The sequence below is a fragment of the Schistocerca cancellata genome, chromosome 3 (assembly GCF_023864275.1).
Source record: "Schistocerca cancellata isolate TAMUIC-IGC-003103 chromosome 3, iqSchCanc2.1, whole genome shotgun sequence".
Classification (NCBI taxonomy): domain Eukaryota; kingdom Metazoa; phylum Arthropoda; class Insecta; order Orthoptera; family Acrididae; genus Schistocerca; species Schistocerca cancellata.
In genome coordinates this window covers 731,726,839-731,747,681 of record NC_064628.1, presented here as the reverse complement: position 1 = coordinate 731,747,681, position 20,843 = coordinate 731,726,839, and the positions used below count along the sequence as shown (strand labels likewise).

The 20,843-nt window shown below is 42.8% G+C and overlaps 1 protein-coding gene across 1 annotated transcript in view; it reads left to right on the top strand.

Annotated features, from left to right (window-relative positions):
- LOC126176543 (solute carrier family 22 member 7-like) overlaps positions 1-20,843 on the top strand; it is a 76,239-nt gene that overhangs the window by 39,828 nt on the left and 15,568 nt on the right. Inside the window, exon 4 of the mRNA XM_049923700.1 lies at positions 5,356-5,513. Within this exon, the coding sequence (XP_049779657.1) occupies positions 5,356-5,513 (158 nt within the window). The remainder of the gene's footprint in view (positions 1-5,355; positions 5,514-20,843) is intronic.

Genomic DNA, 20,843 nt, shown 5'->3' with positions numbered 1-20,843 from the left:
TTGATTTCTGCCTAATGTTAAGTAATTGAAAGCAGCTAAATCGTCGGAGAAAGTGACATCGTCAATAGCAAACCTTCTAAAATAATGTACATATTTATCGACCACTGTCAGAGTTGCCAGACTCCTGACTAGAAGTAGAAAAGAGGTACACGAATTTTGCTCTAGCTGCGCGTTTTCGGGCGAAAAAATAGGAACAGATACACCTATTATTATACCGTTTGACATAATCGAATGAAAATAAACTAATTTTCATGTTGCGCGATCTCTTACCGCTGATGTTGTTCTAACGGTAAATATACAAGCATTCACTTTTTGAACTTGACCCACAACATGGGCTTCCATGACAGTTACTATGTATTTATAAACCTAGACATTTTAATTGTCTGGACTTAACAGTCATCCGGGTGATTAAAATGTCAATTTTAGTTGAAATATGTATCATAAACTGTATAAGCTGAATCCTGTTGTGATTAGAAGTCATAACATTTCAATGTACAAAAAACGCAGCAGTCCCAGCACAGTTACTTCAGGCGACATCCACTGAACTATTTTCCAATCAGACGCCACCTGATAGCTGTTCTCATAACTCCGGAGATGGACCTTTTGTCATCTGTTGAGCATGAATAAGAGGAAACAATTGTGAGGTACTCCTCTTACGATTATTCCATAACGCTCCAACTCTGCGGTAACATTTTGTGATCCACACAATCAAATCGCTTAGTTAAATCAAAAAGAAGATGCCTAACGTACGCAACGTCTTGTCGAATTCGTTCAACTTCTCACTGATAAAGGAGAATGTAGCGTTTTGAGCTGTTGAGCCTCTTCTGAAACCAAATTGTCCGTTTGACAGACAACTGTAATGATAAATTGTGCTTATTTAGCCAGCCTTTTCAAAAACGTTAGCAATCGCCGGTGGCGTAGAAATATGTTTAAAATTGTTTATATTATCAGTTTCTCCTTTTTTATAAAGTGTTTTAACTATTAGGTACTTTAGGAAAGTGACAATTCCTAAAGAAAAAAATTAAAATATAGCTAACATATGCAGTACAATACTTCAGTATTCTGCTAGATAGCACATCCTATGCATGAGCCTTCTTAGTCTTCAGCGATGTAATTATTGATTTATTCTCCCATAGTAAGAATCAGAGAGTGAGACCTGAGTTTCTCCTGGCGTATACAACTTTCAAATAACTTCCGGGAATTCAGCCAGGTAACACTTTCAGCGACCGCCGATATTTCGGCGGGAGAACACCCCGCCATTTTCAAGGCAAACTGCAACGGACAGGCGGCGTACACGTAAATTTAATACCTCGGTTCTCGGACCGAAGCAGGAAAGATAACACACACACACACACACACTGAACATTCGTGCCACCAAAGATGACCAAAGTCAGAGCTATCGATAGTGAGACTATGAATTCGCAGGTGAGGCAGCATTGACTCTGTTCCTCTGTTTTTTGACAAGGGAGAGAGCCGGATTCCAAACAGAGTTTAAACAGAAACCTCCATCCCTGTTAACGAGGTTGCTCGCTAATTTAATCTCAACTGCCTCCCTAATGACACTGTCCCAATAGCTGGACGTGCATGCCAATATCTCGGTGTTATTATATAACATTTGGTGACCAGTATCCAAGCAATGTTCGGCAATAGCAGATCTATTTGGCTGCTGTAATCGTGTGTGCCGTTTATGCTCAGTACATCTGTCCTCCAGGGTCCTGATAGTTTGACCAATATATGCCATGCCGCAGCTACAAGGAATACGATATACACCCGCCTTACGCGTAAGGCTACCTGGGAACTTGTTCAGTAGAAGAGATGTACTTCGCCGTTGCACCGATGCACAATAGTTCATAGCTCTGAAGTTATACACTTTAGAACCATTATTTACGTAATTTTTTTTGTCCATACTACCCTCTTTAACTAAGTGGAAAGGACATATCTTGAAAAAGAAGAAGAATACTGCGAGCGGTATCAAATAAGTTTTCTGTATTATTGGAGGTGGAAAGGAAAGAAAAGGGAAGAACTTAATAATATCAGCTACAGCGGGATTTTATGCGGTATCAGCGGTGGCGAGTGAAAATATGTGTCTGACTTGGACTCGTTCCCCGCATCTCCTGCTTACTAGGCGCTAAGTTAACCAGAGCCCCGCCCGAATACAGTGTTTATTTTAAATAAGCTGACCATCTTGGCACGCTCCCTGGCTGACTCACATTCCCATCTATCCGCAGCCCCAGTACATGTTCTCCATACCCACTAATTTTAGAGATCTATCGGAGGTCGAGCGAAAACGTGCATCTGAACTGAAGGTTTAGAATTCGTTGGCCAAGGGGCCAAACAGTTACATGAACGCAGCTGATACAGTTAGTTCCTTCCCGTTCATGGGCTTTGTACCCCATCCACCATCAATTTACGTATATGTACAACGGCTGTGTATCCGTGTGGGCCGGCCGGAGTGGCCGAGCGGTTCTAGGCACTACAGTCCGGAACCGCGCGACCGCTACGGTCACAGGTTCGTATCCTGCCTCGGGCATGGGCATGTGTGATGTCCTTAGTTAGGTTTAAGTAGTTCTAAGTTCTAAGGGACTGATGAACTCAGCTGTTAAGTCTCATAGTGCTCAGAGCCATTTGAACCATTTGAACTCTATCCGTGTGGTGTCTGTTCTTCAGGCATCTCATAAAATACAAACATCACTCGTTCATACGATTTTCACTTATAACTTTCCAGCCGTTCATTATAGCACGGATGTCTCTTAACTGAAACACCGATCAGCCAGAACAATTACGACCAGCGACCTACCATAGATATAAACCAATCCAGACGATAGCAACGTCACCAGGCGAAGAATGACTGCCAGTCAGACACACGTGTGGTGCATGTGAGCTAACTGTCCGTGTGTAGAAAGGGGAAGGCACGCGATCTATCTGAATTTGACCGAGGGCAAATTTTGATGGCCCAGAGACTCGCCATGAGCATTTCGGAAATTACGCACTTGTCGTGTGATCGAGGTGTGCTGTGGTGAGCGTCTTCATCACGTGGCGACACAAAGGTGGTGATTGTCTTCAACATGTGGCGAAAGAAAGGTGAAAACGTGTCCAGACGTTTTGAAGTTTGACTGCCTACTCTCATTACGGATGTTCGACGTCCTAAGCTGGGCGGACTTGTAAAATAGGACAGGTGGAGAACTGTGGCTATACTAACATCAGAATTAAAGGCTGGGCATATAATAATGTCTGAACACACAGTGCAGAGAACACACTTAATGAGGGACATCCACAACAAACGAGCCATGCATATGCCAATGTTAATACCACGCCATCGGCAACTAATACAGAAACAGAGATGTGGCCAGTGGTACAGGACGTTGGCGTAGTGGAAGAGCGTCGCATGGTCTGATGAATTCCGGTACCTTCTTCATCATGCCGATGGGAGGACGCGAATCCGGCGTCTTCCAGGAGAACACCTCCTTGGCACCTGTACTGCGGGTCCGAGACATGCTGGCGGCGGCTCAGGGGCACATTCACGTTTGCATCCATAGGTCCAGTGGAGCTCGTGCAAGGCATAATGACGGCCAAGGAATATCGTCCACTGATTGCAGACCTTCATGACTGTCGTGTTTCCTACTGGCAGTTGCATTTTTTAACAAGATAATTCGCCATGTCACAAGGCTAGTTCCTATTGACGTGTTCTCACCCTAACGTGATCGAACACATCTGAGATGTGAATAAACGTGGCGTCAGTGCTGTTGTCTCCCTTCCTGGAGTTTAAGGGAATTAGGTGACTTGTGGTGCCAACTCCCTCCAGAGACCTACCAACGTCTCTTTGCTCCCTTGCCACGAAGCGCCGCCGCTGTTATCCGTACCAGTGGTGTACAACCGGCTATTACGTAGTTGTTCATAATGTTCTGGTTAACCAAAGTATACCTTCCTCCGCAATCCCTGAAAGATTGTAACATCATCACGGAATCACAAAACATATTCCTTGAATGCAGAAATAATCATTCTAAAACTGTTTACTTTTCAAATAATGAAACATTTAAAAACATCTGTATATAAGCATTTCTCTGATCAGAGAAATGCATGGGAAATGTGGGTTCGTCATTGTTGCAAACATCATACACGAGAATCACACATAACTGAATTACGGTTTATTAATACCAGTGTTAAATAAATCGTCTCCTCACTTAGTGAAGAAACTGTTTTTCCACTTTGTGGTTCTACATTAAATTCAAAAATGATATCAGGCCTTGAGTTATTTACATGTTGCATACTTGCACGGCCTTGAGCAGTCTCCTGTAGCACTTCTACTCGCAACGAAGTAGCATGTTACCATCTTAGTATATTCGCTTATCATCGCTGTTACCACGTGAAAGATCGGAATAGTCAGGCCAATATCGTTTTATTAATAGCAGTTAATTAATTATCTTGTTGTTATTCATCTTGTGGTGGCTTCCAGCAGTCGTGATTACCAGTTAACTGTTATTACAAGACAGTAGAAGTATATGATCAAATGCTAAGCTGGAACCCGACCATAGCTTTTACGTAATTCGTTCTTCTTCTTAACAAGAAGCTGTCTTTCATTTTTATTGACGAATATAGTGAGAGAGTACTATCATGACATTCTTGGCACTCCATATAGCGTTTTCAGCACCTGATGCGATGTTTGAATGTCTGCTGAGGAAGTCTATCCGACGCACGCCACCCGAGGAACACATCAAATAAATCATATAACATAAAATAAATATTTAGACATTTACAGGGTATCCCCTACCTCAAGCAATATCTTTCTCTACTATTGGATTATCATGAATGTTATAATTAGTTGTACAATTGATTGCTCATTTAAAGATTAGGAGGATACAGAAAGTTTCGCTCCTGTAACGCTTATTGGAATATTTCTGAATTTAACTGAGCCAAATACTGTAACCTCGCAGTGACTGCTCACCTTAATCTTGATTCGGTTACGCTGCTATTACGTATTAATTCATATTAATTCATGACTTGCAATAGCTCATCAAATATCAGAGCGCATTCAGCCATCAGCGACTTGGAAACTCTTGTCAAGGGGATTCTGACACGAAGCGTTAGCGTGTCGAAGATATTTGCGGACTGAAGCAACTTGCGGAAATTACTAAGCATCTGTAACCACCAACACTGGCCCCACGTCTGTAGCTCGAGTCTTTAATCGAGAAGGGAGCTGCCCCCTGTGCAATACAATATGATACAACAGGAGAATAATGTGTTACATTCCCTGAATATCGTGAAGGGATTAGTAGTCACAATATGAGAGTCGTAATAAGTACGAAAATCACCCACATGACGCTGACCGACGCAGCTCAGTTTCGGTTACGATTGTAGGTACGGACGGCGGCCACTGCAGCTCTTCTGCTTGGCTGCCCACGTGATCAGCAGACTGCTGCTGGTCCTCACGCCAGACATCCTGGTGCTCTTCATCCTGGCAGAGTCCCTCGTGTCAGCAGCGGCCGGACCTATGCTTGAATCCGCCCTCTCTGTAGGTAAGTGCATCAACACACCGAGTTGGTGTAATAAGATTAACGTTTTAGCACTAGGGTGTTTCATTCTTAATGTACGCCGAACTTCAGGTGGTAGAAATTACGCCAAGAAATCACCCTAATGACATCTGCAAATTTATGGGTGATGTATGAAAATAAGTCTTACCAATAATGTCGGTTATATGTCACCAAATCAGCACATTGTAAGGCAGCAAAATGGAGAGATACTATTTCCTGTCTGTCAAGAAATCAAACAGCCTCTGATGTGGTCTTCACATTGACTTTCGTGGACTCTCCCACTTAATTCAGCGCTTTTTCGTATATGTTTCCTAGGGACCTTGATTGTCTTTCAAATGGGGTAGGATATCAGGATAGGAAACAGCTGTGATAAACCAATAGACAGCCGACATAAAAAGTTCCTATTACAGAAAGGACATATTGACGACTAGAACAGCGAACTAGTGAGTTTATGGCGGAAAGATCGCAATATACTTCTGAAAAATTAGTAAATCATTCGTGTACCAAATAGTAACCAATGTTTTAAAATGCCAAATCTTTAGAGGCATACCAAATTCCCCGTTTACAACTACAGAATTCCGTATCTGTGAATATTCAAAATCTTCGAAAACACTCAATCATTCCCATTTAGAATAAAAATTTACGTGGTACTATTACTAAAAACTTTCTGTCCTCTTAAACGACACTCTTTGAAATGTAGGAAATTCGGTAGTAAGTACTAATCTAAAACAACCAAACACCACGATGTAATGCAGAATTGGCGACGTGATGTCACGAAAGGTGGACCTGACAGTGTAAAAGGAAGCGGGAGTACTGTATTGGCACTAGGAAAGCCGTAACAGCAAATGGAATCGGTCAGTATAACTCAGTGACTTCGGACTTGGCCTGACTATTGGACGTCTCCTACTAACCAATCCTTCAGTGGCATTATAACCACTTCAAAACTGGCCATGTCGACTGTTTGCGATCTGTAAAAAGCAGACGATCGCGTCTGTACTGTTACTTTGTGCCAGGATGGGAAGTGTCCAGGCGTCGCGGAGTGAACCAAAGCGATGTAGTTAGGACATGGAGAAGACACAGACAGGAACTTTCGATACGCCTCCCTCAGGCCTACCAAGGGATACTACTACTTGGATGCGCGCTACCTACTGAAGAACCCTGACAGCAAGGCCACCAAGTTAAATAATGCTTTGCATGCAGCCACAGGACGTCGTGGTACGACTCAAACTGTGCGCAATGGGCGGCATGATGTGCAACTTCGCTCCTGACGTCCATGACGAGGTCCATCTTTGAAACCACGACACCAGGCAGCGTGGTATAGATGGGCCCAACAACATGCTGAATGGACCACACAGAATTTGCATCACGTTCTTTTCATAGATGAGTGTCGCATATATCTTCAACCAGACAATCTTCGGAGACTTGTTTGGAGGCAATCCGGTGAGGCTGAACACCTTAGGCACAATGTCCAATGAGTTCATCAAGGTGGAGGTTCCCTGGTGTTTTGGGGTGGTATTTTGTGGGCCCGACGTACGTCGCTGGTGGTCATGGAAGGCGCCGTAATAGCTGTACGATACGTGAATGCCGTCCTCTGACCGATAGTGCAACACTATCGGCAGCATATTGGCGAGGCATTCGTCTTCATGGACGAAAATTCGCGCCGCCATCATTCACATCTTGTGAATGACTTCCTTCAGGATAACGACATCGTTCGACTAGAATGGCCAGCATGTTCTCCAGACATGAACGCTATCGAACATGCCTGGGACAGATCAAAAAGGGCTGTTTATGGACGACGTAAGTCACCAACCACTCTGAGGGATCGCATTTGAGGAGTGGTGCAATCTGGACCAACAGTGCCTTGGTGAAATAGTGGACAGTATGCCACGATGAATATAGGCATGCATCGATGCAAGAGGACGTGCGACGGGGTATTAGATACACCAGTGTGTACAGCACTCTGGATCACCATCTCTGAAGATCTCGCTGTGTTGTGGTATGAGCAATAAAAAGGGTGGAAATGTTGTTATGTTGATCTCCATTCCTATTTTCTCTACAGTTTCTGGAACTCTCGGAACCGAGCTGTTGCAAAGCTTTTTTGATATATGTGTTATAAATGGTACCGGCTTCTAGATGCGCCAGATCAACTATTTTACCATTCGGAAATGTAAATACGGACTTTACCGTGAGGGAATGCGGTCTGTTATTGATACGCAGTCCACAGTACATATTAGCCTATCGAATGTTGACGTCTAGCCAGTGGGCTTTAGCACGGGGACAGTAGTGACAGGTCCCAAACCTTGTCATGCCTATGAACCTGTCAGTCGTTATATTCATTTGTGCACTGCTAACAAAGCCCGACGGTTGTTGAGGAGTGGCCTTATTTTTAGTAAAGCATGTCAGTTAATAACGTTCAAAGATCGCGCGTCACAGCCTTTAACTGCGGTAAGCTAGTCCACAAGCCCCGATAGAGTCGCGAATAGAAACAGTGATCGAGAACGATAAGAATTTCTTATATTTCAGTTTCCGATCTCATATCATCTAATCAGACTATCAGATCTAGTTGGTGGTGATCATCGTCAGAACATCCGGTGACAAATTTTGTGATCATTTACTGGAAATAAAGAAGGATATTTTAAAATTCCTGGATCAGTTTAGTTTTTCGCTACTTTGTCGCAGGCTGCGAAACTAGTGCCATGTCTGGCTTAAGACAGAGTCAGAAGGTTCTGTAGACTGTAGAAGAAAATAACTGCCGATATATGTAGATAGTCGTCGTACACATAAATCGATAGTCCGATGACAACCGTTTTAATGACAGACTGAAATAAAAGAAACAAAAGAAGGCAATTCCTCCGACTAGCGAACTTACACAATATCTATATCAGTGAAATCGTCAATTTCCAAATTATTGGTGCGTTTGTTGGCCGTTGATCATCATGAAACAAATGAATGTTTGACCAAAAATACTCATTGGTTGGTGGACCTATTACTTTATGGTTGCATGATTGACGAAAAGTCTTCGCTAGCTGCCAAACTTATCAAATAACTCGGTGTATGTAAACGGAGTACGTGAAAGTGAATCGAGTAGGAAGAGTAGACGAGTGATTGACGTATACTAACTCGGGTCGTAAGTTTACCTGAAATTTGAAGCTGCTCTTATGGAGTTAGGCTCTTCTTATGTTAGAAATTTCGTGGGAGAAGTGCCCAGCATCACATTAACAATCCATTTTGGGTATATACAGGGTGTTCAAAAAAAGTGTCGATTACTTCGAGAGGTGGTAGTTCTCATAGAAACAAGAAAAATACGTCAAAGAAATGTGGGTCTGGAAATGCATGCTTTCTGAGATAAGTCCAAAAAACATGGTCCCGGAAATGCATACTTTCTGCAATAAACACGTGTTTACGGGAGGTGTTCAACGTGGCGTCCATTCATAATAATGCACCTCTCTGCCCTCCGGCGTAACGAATGACGTACTCTCTGAAGTATACCTAGTTGTTGTCATATCTGCTGGCACGTAGTGAAGACGCGGCCCTATAGTGTCCACATAGTGACGTGCGTAGACCAATTCCTGCAAGTGCCCCCATAACCAAAGACCTCGGGGATTGAGGTCTTTGAAACATGCAGGTGATGATCTGCGCTCCCGTCCTTCCTCCTCGCCCGACAAATCCAGCAGTCCTGAAATGTCTGCGTTGGACGATCCCACACATGACGAAAGTTACAAAAGTGTGCTGCTCCGCCACCATGCATAAACCACATTTGTATTCGTTGTAGCAATGGCGCAGCTTCCAGAGAGGTAGGTTGTACGTACTGAGAAAGTACAGACAATGCACGTACGGCCCTATTAATCTATCACCAAGTAGTCCTGCCCATACGTCGACTGAGAATCGGTGTTGTTGCCCTCTTTCCTGAATTGCTTGGGGAGTTTACATCTGCCCATATATGCAGGTTATGGAAATTCACAATACTATCACTTACGAACCCTGCCTCTTGGGCAAACAAAATCCACGTAAACGGTGGATATGCACCACACTTTTGCGACAGCCACTGACTGTCCACCGTCTGCCAGGTTGATCCTGTGGCCTTAGCGCCTGAACGCCGTGTAGATGACATGGGTACAGCAATTGTTATAGAAGTACTTACAAGATTAAAGAGTGAGACACGCCTTCTGCTGCTGCTAATTGCCACGTACTGGTCCCAGGGGCTTCTTCCACTGAACGTAGCACACTATCATCCATGTTAGGCGAGCAGACTGAGCGGGGCCTCCCACTGCCAGTCTTCCGAGGTGCAAGGGTATCTGCGTCCCTCAGACGCTGGAAAAGTCTGCCGAGCAGCTCATAATACGGCACTCATTGTAGAGGGCACGGGCTCGCAAGCTACATTCATATGATAAACCATAGAATCATACCGTATCCACCATTTCACTCTACTAGAAGCAATCCATTGCTAGTAAATGGTGGAAGAGAGAAAAGTAAATGTACTACACAATTCGTACGGACAAACAGCGCAATAACAGTAACCACATAAGTGAATCCACGTTTGGAAGCAGGTAAAACACCATGATACGTACCCAGGGATGACAGTACTGCACAATAAGGCACACAAGCACAACGGAAACTAACGTAGCCTACAATACGACTGTAACCACGCAACTGACTGTCGAACACCTAATGGTAGTTAGAGTACTCTAAGTAAGACATCATAATACACTGCCGACCAATTTGACGCACCATCAACGCAACGGCCGGCCGCTGTGACCTCTCAAAATATTCTACACTTTTTTAGCACCCTGTATTACTTGAATCAGCTCTTATAATGGAAAATCATCGAATAACAATCGAGTAATGTGCAGCATCGCCAATGGCTCAGACACCTAGAATGCTGGGGTCGAGCTGACACCGTGATTCGCTGTCGTTTCGGCCAGCATCTAGTGACGTTGCCGCACTCGTCAGGCCTGAGACAAGCGCCGCTGTACAAGCACAAGGCACTCTTGGGTTTGTTTTTCATACCATCACTGATGCTGTCGCTACAGCAGAGAAAGACAAAAGACAGAAACCTTGTGCCGGATGGTATTATGGTCCATGTTCAGAACAAATAATAAAAATGAGAATAAGACACGATAGCTCAAAAAGAAGTGATGGAGAAGTCTGACGAACTTGAACAGTATCACAGACGAAATAGTCTCAGACCACTCAAGACTTCACAGATTAGCAGTGATAATACATGCGAATTAATGACGAACTATATCCCTGAGAAGCTAGGCCTGTAGATGACCCTGAATGACATTGGTGGAAATTATAGGATCGAATGCAGGACGCCTGGACCTGCCAAGTGTAGACGAATAATAGTGAAGTTCATCACGTACAGGAAAAGATATGAAATCTTCAAAGTGAAGATGAAATCCGTGGTTTCACGTCTGACAATACAGCAGGACGTCAACTCGGAAACATTAAACATTATGAATAACGCGATTGCGAGATTTGGGCTCCAAAACAGGTGGGAAAATCATGGCAGAATAATGATGAAAACGGAAAATGGAGAAAAATCTGTTTGCAATGTTAATGAACTCGAAAGGATACGTTCTAGGGACTAACATCATGTCATCTCTTGCTGCCACTTCTTTGTGTGTTTCTATTGTTGTTGCAGATCACAGTTAACCCTAACGTGACTATAGTGATAACTGATTTGTTGTCCTTCATTACTAATTCCTGTTTTTTATTACTCATTTAATTTGGATATTACTTAACACCCTAGTCTTACCTCCATTGTTTAGCAATTTCTTGTTACTTATCATTAGTAGCATTGATAGAACACACATTTTTATCCGTTTATCTTGCTTTCAGTACTGTTATGCAGTCAGTTTCATTTCATGTCACCAACTGACTGTTTAATAATTGCTGAAAAGTCCACTATCCTTGTCCACAAAACCTCCCTACTCCCTCAAGACACCTGTAGCTTTCACCTATTTGAACTTCTCCTCCCTCACCATAGCACGTTATTATTTATTTTATTCCATCATCAGCGTTGTCTAGCAGCAGCATCTTCGCACAAACATCACGTGAACACACCAAGCTCCATGTTGCACGTCATCTAAATCCGCCTTATATTTCAAGACAGACATCCATGTAGTAGTTCTGTCGGTATATCTGGATGACTACATCTTTCTAAGACAAAATGGATGTATGAACAGATGTAACAGACGACAGGACGGATAACAGGTGTACATATGCTGTGATTTATCGGCTACTGTGCTATGAACATCCAATAATAAAGATAAACAAGTGGAATGTACGTTCATCGAGAACGAGTCCCTTAAAACGAAGTACCTGATATATATCATCTACAAAACTCCTACGGGAAACCTGAATGCTGGCTTTGAAACAGCTTTTTCCAGTCTGAAATCGAGGTAGAGAGCCACTAATTATAACTGGTGAAACTTTCATAACTTTTCTATACTTTAGTCCTTGTTATTTACATTGGAATGGGTGTTTCCTAGTTGAAATGTGTCACTACTTCGCTTACTCCTACCTAATACACGAACAGTAATCGCTGTCTCATAGATACAAACAGAGAAAGTCATACCTCTCGAATATCTGCACCTAAATATCTGCCCACGACGTTACTTTAATGATGTACTCGCTAAAATGTCCGAGAAAGAAACCACTTCTGACTACATGCCAATACGTCACACGCAATAAATCATCTAAACTTCCAACTAAGGCTTAAGAAATAGTTTTGGGGATGACTTACATTCCCATGCAGGGCATAAATGAGAAACTCATGGTTTTACTAACAAACGTACTCAATTGTATGACAAATATGGTCTACTACGAAACAAAAAGTAAGAAGAGCTCCTGCACATTGGATAACTAAAGATTTATTATCTCAAACTCAAGGAGGCTGCATTCATCATACTAGTCGTACACCTCACGTGCGACTTCAAGTAGCAATTGCAGTACCTTTTTTTGCTCTAATGCCTGGCAACAGGTGCTAGTTAAGCCACTACCTAAAGAGGCACTTGGCACTCCACCCTCTGGTTACCGACCTGTTTGCATTCATCGTACACTGTCCGAGGGCTTAGACTACGCAGTCTGCGACCAACTAACTAACTACCTAGACACAAACAACCTACTAGACAAGTACCAATAAAGTTTCAATAAATATTACTGAGATCGGTATTACCTCGACGTGTCATAAATCACCCAAGGGAATAAGCGGAAGGACTGGATATAGGGTGGGGGAAGCATTCACATTTTATTGTTCATGATATTTATTATAGTCAATCAACAGATAACAATTGTCATAAACTTCAAGTGAGATAATAGTTGTACATGAAACCCGTCATTTAGCTTTCGACAGCAAAGCAAGTATATCGACTTTTCAGATGAGAATGATAATACTTTTAATATTAAAAACATAGAATACACTCAACGCTTAAAGGGCTACAGTAAGTTCGCTTACAGTTTTAAAACCTTGCATAAATATACTCATTTAAAACAAAGAGTAATCTTACACATGAGCCGTCCGTTGTGACCGAGCAGTTCTAGGCGCTTCAGTCTGGAAACGAGCGAGCGCTGCGGTCGCAGTTTCGAATCCTGCCTCGGGCATGGATGTGTGTGGTGTCCTAAGGTTAGTTACGTTTAAGTAGTTTTAAGTTCTAGGGGACTGATGACTTCAGATGTTTTGTCCCACAGTGCTCAGAGCCTTACACATGGAATGTGAGTAACTGTATTTTGCATTAACAATTAGTGAAGAAATGACATTTACAATACTGAACTCCCAGTCAGAGAACATTTATACATGAAGACTTTTAGTTGGCTCTGTTGCTGTTGTTGAGGTCTTCAGTGCGGAGACTAGTTTCATGCTGCTCTCCATGCTACTCTATCCTGTGCAAGCTTCTTAATTTCCCAGTACGTATTGCAGCCTACATCCTTCTGAATGTGATTAGTGTATTCATCTCTTGGTCTCCCTCTACGATTTTTACCCTCCACGCTGCCCTTCACTACTAAATTGGCGATTCCTTGGTGCCTCAGAACATGTCCTACCAACCGATCCCTTCTTCTAGTCAAGTTGTGCCACAAACTCCTCTTCTCTCCAATCCTATTCCTCATTAGTTATGTGATCTACCCATCTAATCTTCAGCATTCTTCTGTAGCACCACATTTCGAAAGCTTCTATTCTCTTCTTGTCAAAACTATTTATCGTCAATGTTTCACCTCCATACATGGCTACACTCCATACAAATACTTTCATAAACGACATCCTGACACGTATATCTATACTCGATGTTAACAAATTTCTCTTCTTACGAAACGCTTTCCTTGCCATTGCCAGTCTACATTTTATATCCTCTCTACTTCGACCATCATCAGTTACTTTGCTCCCCAAATAGCAAAACTCCTTTACTACTTTAAGTGTCTCATTTCCTAATGTAATTCCCTCAGCATCACCCGACTTAATTCGATTACACTCAATTATCCTCGTTTTGATTATGTTGATGCATCATCGTTTAATCATACAGTAAAGCTGTACGCCCTCGGGAGAAATTACGGCCTTAGTTTCCCCTTGCTTTCAGCCGTTCGCAATACCAGCACAGAAAGGTCGTTTTGGTTAGTGTTACATGGCCAGATCAGTCAATCATCCAGACTGTCGCCCGTGCAACTACTGAAAAGGCTGCTGCCCCTCATCAGGGCCGGCCGAAGTGGCCGTGCGGTTAAAGGCGCTGCAGTCCAGAACCGCAAGACCGCTGCGGTCGCAGGTTCGAATCCTGCCTCGGACATGGATGTTTGTGATGTCCTTAGGTTAGTTAGGTTTAACTAGTTCTAAGTTCTAGGGGACTAATGACCTCAGCAGTTGATTCCCATAGTGCTCAGAGCCATTTGAACCATTTGAACCTCATCAGGAACCATACGTTTGTCTGGCCTCTCAACAGATACCCCTCCATTGTGGTTGTAACTACGGCACGGCTATCTGTATCGCTGAGGGATGCAAGCCTCACCACCAACGGCAAGGTCTATGGTTCATGGGGGGAGGTGTTGTTTCTAGTTACTAACACAACCTTGCCCAAATATATCTATTTAAAAGAATCACCTTGCATACGGACTCCCAACTAGGCAGGCAATAATCTGCATCAGACACTTTTCTTATCAATAGTTCCCAGCTCACGGCATCTGCCAAGTGCGCACATGAACGTCCTGTGGAGCGGCCAACAGGGGCCACACCTGGTTGTGCCGTTGGGGCCCGATTTATCGGTTCGACCGAGGGCACGGAGTACAGCAGGTGCGTCCGACTTCACCGCCCGGCTTCTCCTCCCTCACAAACGGTTAATTCAGAGGGCTGTTAATGGGTGCACCTGAGTCTTAACGGAACGTTCAGTTCAGTTAGATTCATGAACAAACGAGAACTCGAAGGTGTAGCCCAGACCCACCACGTAGGCAGAGATGTAGAACAAATTGTCAACAATTATAGTCCAACAAATAGCGTGTACTGATGCAGCAACAACAGTCTCAAACAGTGCTATGGTAATAAAAGCAAAATGGACCACTTAAAACAACTTTAAGTAAAAAGGCATAGCAGCAGTATCGCAAGACTTAAAACCAATTGCGACTGCTAAACTGAGCTTACAAGTAACAACTAAACACACTCTGAGTTCAAATATTTTAAGTAACCGATTGAGCTCACTTCTACCCGTGATGCTCCCCAAAAAACACCATATGGTATTGTATCCTTACGATAATCTAGCTCTTGGTGGATGCCGACATTCAAACCTCCAGACAAGCGTCCCACGGAGTTAGGGTATTTCGGTATACCATACAGTTCAAAATCCACCCGATTGTCTGGAACAAACTAAACACTCACTTAGATAATAAGCCCCGCGGCTTGGATGCTAAGGCAGAATGCCGACGCTACTAGACACCAAGCAACTAGAATTCCATCAAAATGGTGCAACAAACTGCGTAAGGTCCGACCAAAACATGGATTACTAACAGATTTCCATAACTCAGCACTCGCTAATTGTTTGTCTCAGGTGAGGTACTCTTGCAATACGGAAGGCAGAAAGCGCATGGCCGGTAAAAGACATAACTAGAGTCATGTCACCTTAGCAGGTCGGGGAAATAATCTCCTAACAAGATGTAATCGGTTAACAGCCACCAACTGCTTGGCTGCGCAGACCATTTCAAGGCACAACCGCTACAACTGTCGCCTGTACAATACCTTTTTAAAACACATCTTCACCGTCTGGATAACCTCCCCTCCTTGGACAATCACACCGTCTACTCTCCGCCTCCCAACTAAAGTCACTCGCGCTCGCCTGTCAATCCGCTCCCTGCCGCGCCACCTCGCGACCGATTCACAAGCGCCGAAATGTTAGAGTCTCTGAACAAATACCGATAGCTACAATGCCGACATGGATCAATTGCAGTACAACGTCTGCTTAGTGCAGGTAACCGATGACTTGAAACTTGTAATGGATGTTTCTTAGACTTCAGCAAAGCCTTTGACATTGTCTACTTCGACATATTGATTTTCTTTTATCAGTCTTCTAATTTGACTGATGCGGCCCGCTACGAATTCCTCTCCTGTGCTAATATCTTCATCTCAGTGTAGCACCTGCTACCTACATGTTCAGTTCTGCTAGATGTATTGCAGTATCTGTCTTCATCTGCAGATTTTACCACCCACAGCTCCCTCTAGTATGAATGTAAAGTAATCCCTGTTGCCTTAACAGATGCCCTAGTACAACGTCTGCTTAGTGCAGGTAACCGATGACTTGAAACTTGTCGTGGATGTTTCTTAGACTTCAGCAAAGCCTTTGAAATTGTCTACTTCGACATATTTATTTTCTTTTATCAGTCTTCTAATTTGACTGATGCGGCCCGCTACGAATTCCTCTCATGTGCTAACCTCTTGCCGGCCGCGGTGGTCTAGCGGTTCTGGCGCTGCAGTCCGGACCCGCGGGACTGCTACGGTCGCAGGTTCGAATCCTGCCTCGGGCATGGGTGTGTGTGATGTCCTTAGGTTAGTTAGGTTTAAGTAGTTCTAAGTTCTAGGGGACTTATGACCTAAGATGTTGAGTCCCATAGTGCTCAGAGCCATTTGAACCATTTGCTAACCTCTTCATCTCAGTGTAGCACATGCAACCTACATGTTCAGTTCTGCTAGATGTATTGCAGTATCTGTCTTCATCTGCAGATTTTACCGCCCACAGCTCCCTCTAGTATGAATGTAAGGTAATCCCTGTTGCCTTAACAGATGCCCTAGTACAACGTCTGCTTAGTGCAGGTAACCGATGACTTGAAACTTGTCATGGATGTTTCTTAGACTTCAGCAAAGCCTTTGACATTGTCTACTTCGACATATTGATTTTCTTTTATCAGTCTTCTAATTTGTTTGATGCGGCCCGCTACGAATTCCTCTCCTGTGCTAACCTCTTCATCTCAGTGTAGCACCTGTAACCTACATGTTCAGTTCTGCTAGATGTATTGCAGTATCTGTCTTCATCTGCAGATTTTACCGCCCACAGCTCCCTCTAGTATGAATGTAAAATAATCCCTGCTGCCTTAACAGATGCCCTATTATTCTGTCCTTTCTTCTAGTCAGTATTTTCAAGCTATTTCTCTCCGATTCTACGCAGAACCTCCATATTCCTTACCTTATCAGTGCACATAATTATCAATACTCGTCTGTAGCATCAAATCTCAAATACTTCAGTTCTTTTCTGTTCCGGTTATCCCACATTCTATTTTCACTACCATACAACGCCGTGTTCTAAACATACTTTCTCAGAAACGGCATCCTTAATTTAAGGCCTATGTTTGATCCTAGTAGATTTCTCTTGGCCAAGAATTTCCTATGCTAGTCTGTATCTCAAGACCTCCTTGCGCCGTCAGCTAGTCGTTATTTTGTTGCCTAGGAAGTAGATTTCCTTAACTTCATCTATTTCGTAACCATCAATCCTGATGTTTAGTATCTCGCACTTCTCATTTCTACTGCTTCTCATTACTTTTGTCTCTTTTCAATTTACTTTCAATCCATATTCTGTACTCATTAGTCTGTTCATTCCATTCAGCAGATCATGCAGTTCATCTTCACTTTCACTCAGAATAGCAATGTCATCAGCGAATGTTGTCATTGATGTCTTTTTCACTTCGAATTTTAATCCCACTCCAAAATCTTAATTTTATTTCCATCACTACTACTTCGATGTATAGGTTGAACAGTAGGTACGAAAGACTACGCCCTTGTCTTACACCCTTTTTAATCCGAGCACTTCGTTCATAGTCTTCCACTCTTTTTATCCTCTCTTGGCTCTGCAGTTTACCCGCCTCTCCTTACAGCTTACACCTTTTTTCCACAAAATTTAGAACATCTTGCTCCATTTGTCATTGTAAGACGCTTTCTCCAGCCCGACAAATCCTATGTACATGTCTTGATTTTTCTTTAGACTTTCTTCCATTATCAACCACAAAGTCAGAATTGCCTCTCTGGTGCCTTTACCTTTCCTAAAGCCAAACTTATCGTCATCTAACACGTCCTCAGTTTCCTCTTCAATTCTTCTGTGTATTAATCTATCATTTTCGATGCAAGAGCTATTAAGCTGATTTTATGATAATTATCGCACTTGTCGGCTCTTACAGTCTTGTGAACTATGTGAATGACATTTTCCGAACATCAGGCGCTATATCACCAGACTCATATATTCTACACCAACGTGAACAGTCGTTTCGTTGTCACTTCCCCCAGTGAGTTTAAAAATTATGATGGAACGTTATTTATCCTTTCTCTCTTAAGTGACGTGAAGTTTTCAATAGCTCTGATTGTAACACTGGATCCCCTACCTCCTATGCATCTCCTCCTGTTTCTTCTTCTATCGCATCATACGCTTCTTTCTCCTCACAAAGGCCTACTCTTTCTACCTATCTGCTCTCTCGCTCTGCATCTAATAGAAAAATTCCTGTCGCACTCTGAATGCTACCAACTTTGCATTTAATTTTACGGAAGACTGTTTTGACTCTTCTATAAGCTGAGTCATCAGCTCCTTTTCGATTCCTTCACATTTCTCATAGAGTCATTTCGTCTTAGTTTCCCTCAACTTATTTCACTCCTCAGCGACTTGTCTATCAATATTCCTGAATTTACCCTAAGAACGTCGTACATCCTTCTAACATGGGCCAACTCAAGTTCCCTTACAACTCCTGTGACTCACAATCCAGTATCTGATGTCGGAATATCTCTCTGATCATCATGTAATTCACCTAAAATGTTACCTCGTCTCCCAGCCTGATCCAAGTAAGCCTCTATCTCTTGTGATACATGAACATAGTATTAGCTATTATTAGCTGAAATAATTACAGAAATGAATTAGCCTTTCTCCTCTCTCGTTCCTAATACGAAGTCCATATTCTTCCGCAACCCCTCCTCCCATTTCTTCCTCTACAACGGCATTCCAATCCCGTGTGACTATTAAATTTTCATCTCCCTTTAGATACTGTATTAAGCATTTTTATATACTTTCTCTATCTCTTTACTTCCAGCTTGCGAAGTCGAGATACATATCTGGACTATCGTTGGCTTTGTTGGTTTTCTGTCGATTTTGATAACAACTCCATTACTGAATTCTTCACAGGATAAAACTCTATGCCCTACTTTTCCATTCATAACGAAACCTACTACAGTTACTCCATTGTCTGGTACTGCTGATTTTAAGCTGTACTCATCTGACCAGAGATCCTCTTGTCTTCTTTCTATTTCACTACACTTAACCCCTCTATACAGCATATATATTGAGCTTTTTGATTTCCCATTCCAGATTTTCTAGCTGCCCTAACACGCCGAGGCCTTTGACATTCCACGCCCCGACTCGTAAAACTTTATCTTTTCGTTGGTTCTCCATTCTTTTTCTCGTCCTCACATCGCCTTTGGTGGTCCCTTCCTAGATATCCGAATGGGGGCGATTCGGAATCTTTTTCCAATTGAGAGATCATAATTACACTTTTTTGAAATTCAGGGTACATGCTCTTGAATACATATTATATGTCTTTAATCCAGTGGTTTTCATTGCCCTCTGCATCCTCATGACATTGGTCATTGTTAATTCCTCCGCCTTTAGGGGCAGTTCCCCACGCCACAGGCAGGAGAATGCCCAGAAACTCTGCCTGCTCCTACGACCCCTTTGACATGGCAGTTGGGAGAATGAGGGTGACTTATTATGCCAAGGTCTCCGACTGCAAATGCTAATTTTTATCCAAAGGTTAGGCGGTAGAGGTTTTCGCAACCGGGAAGAGGAAGCTTTGGTTACTGATGAAAGACGCTATCTCAGGACCAATGGTGAAGTCAGCAGCTAACACTTTTCGAAAATTGCAATGTAATGGATTCGCTTATACCTGAAATCTCTCCAGATATTCCTCATGATGGGCATCATTAAGTCAGAATGGAGACCAACTGTCTCAGTCGCCCGCAGATGCGGTGTAAGGTAGTATACACTTTCAATGTATGTCAATGATAAGTCATCGCCTTTGTCCTACTGCAAATACCACATGTAGGCTGGTGACCTCTAGGTATATCTACTAGCAAAACTAATAAACTTGAGGAGAGCTATCGGGAATCTCAGTACCGGCACGTGTGTACTATCGCAATCGGTGCAGGATATAGGACTAAAGCTCCACCAATCAAAAACCCACTCATTGCGGTCGGTCATTCTAGGACCATTCGCACGAATTATCGGGATTCCCTACTATTTGAACCTTAAATGCTACAAATATCAACTTGTATCTCTCATAAGATCGGAATTGGACTAGCACGGAACTGCAGTGTGAAAAAGGCATCAGGAAGCCACCATGCCCTACAAGAATATAAAACGCATTTCCCTTTTGACTAGAAACAGAAAATTGTGCAAACACTTGTACTCGAAGTTAATTATTACAGCAATTATATCCTTCAATGCCTATCATATGAATGCATGGGGCACGTGGAACTGGTTACGGGCGTCTAGGTTCGTAATAAACTCGAGTGTTATATTAGAAAACCGAATAACATCTCCACCTACAGAAGACAGCTAATGGCATACCTACTAAAACAACAATAATGATTACTGTTGTCCCCTGTACACCCTTCTTTGCAACCATACCTTCTTCGTTTAACAGTATTCTTAGCAGGTGCACTCTCCTTAAATTTTCATTCCCCTGAACATCTACAGATGCTTTTTATACCTGCCATTATAATTATTGTTACTATTATCATTATTATTGTTATTATTACTACTACTATCATGACTATGGTTTATAATATTATTATTATTGTTAGTAGCAGCAGCAGCC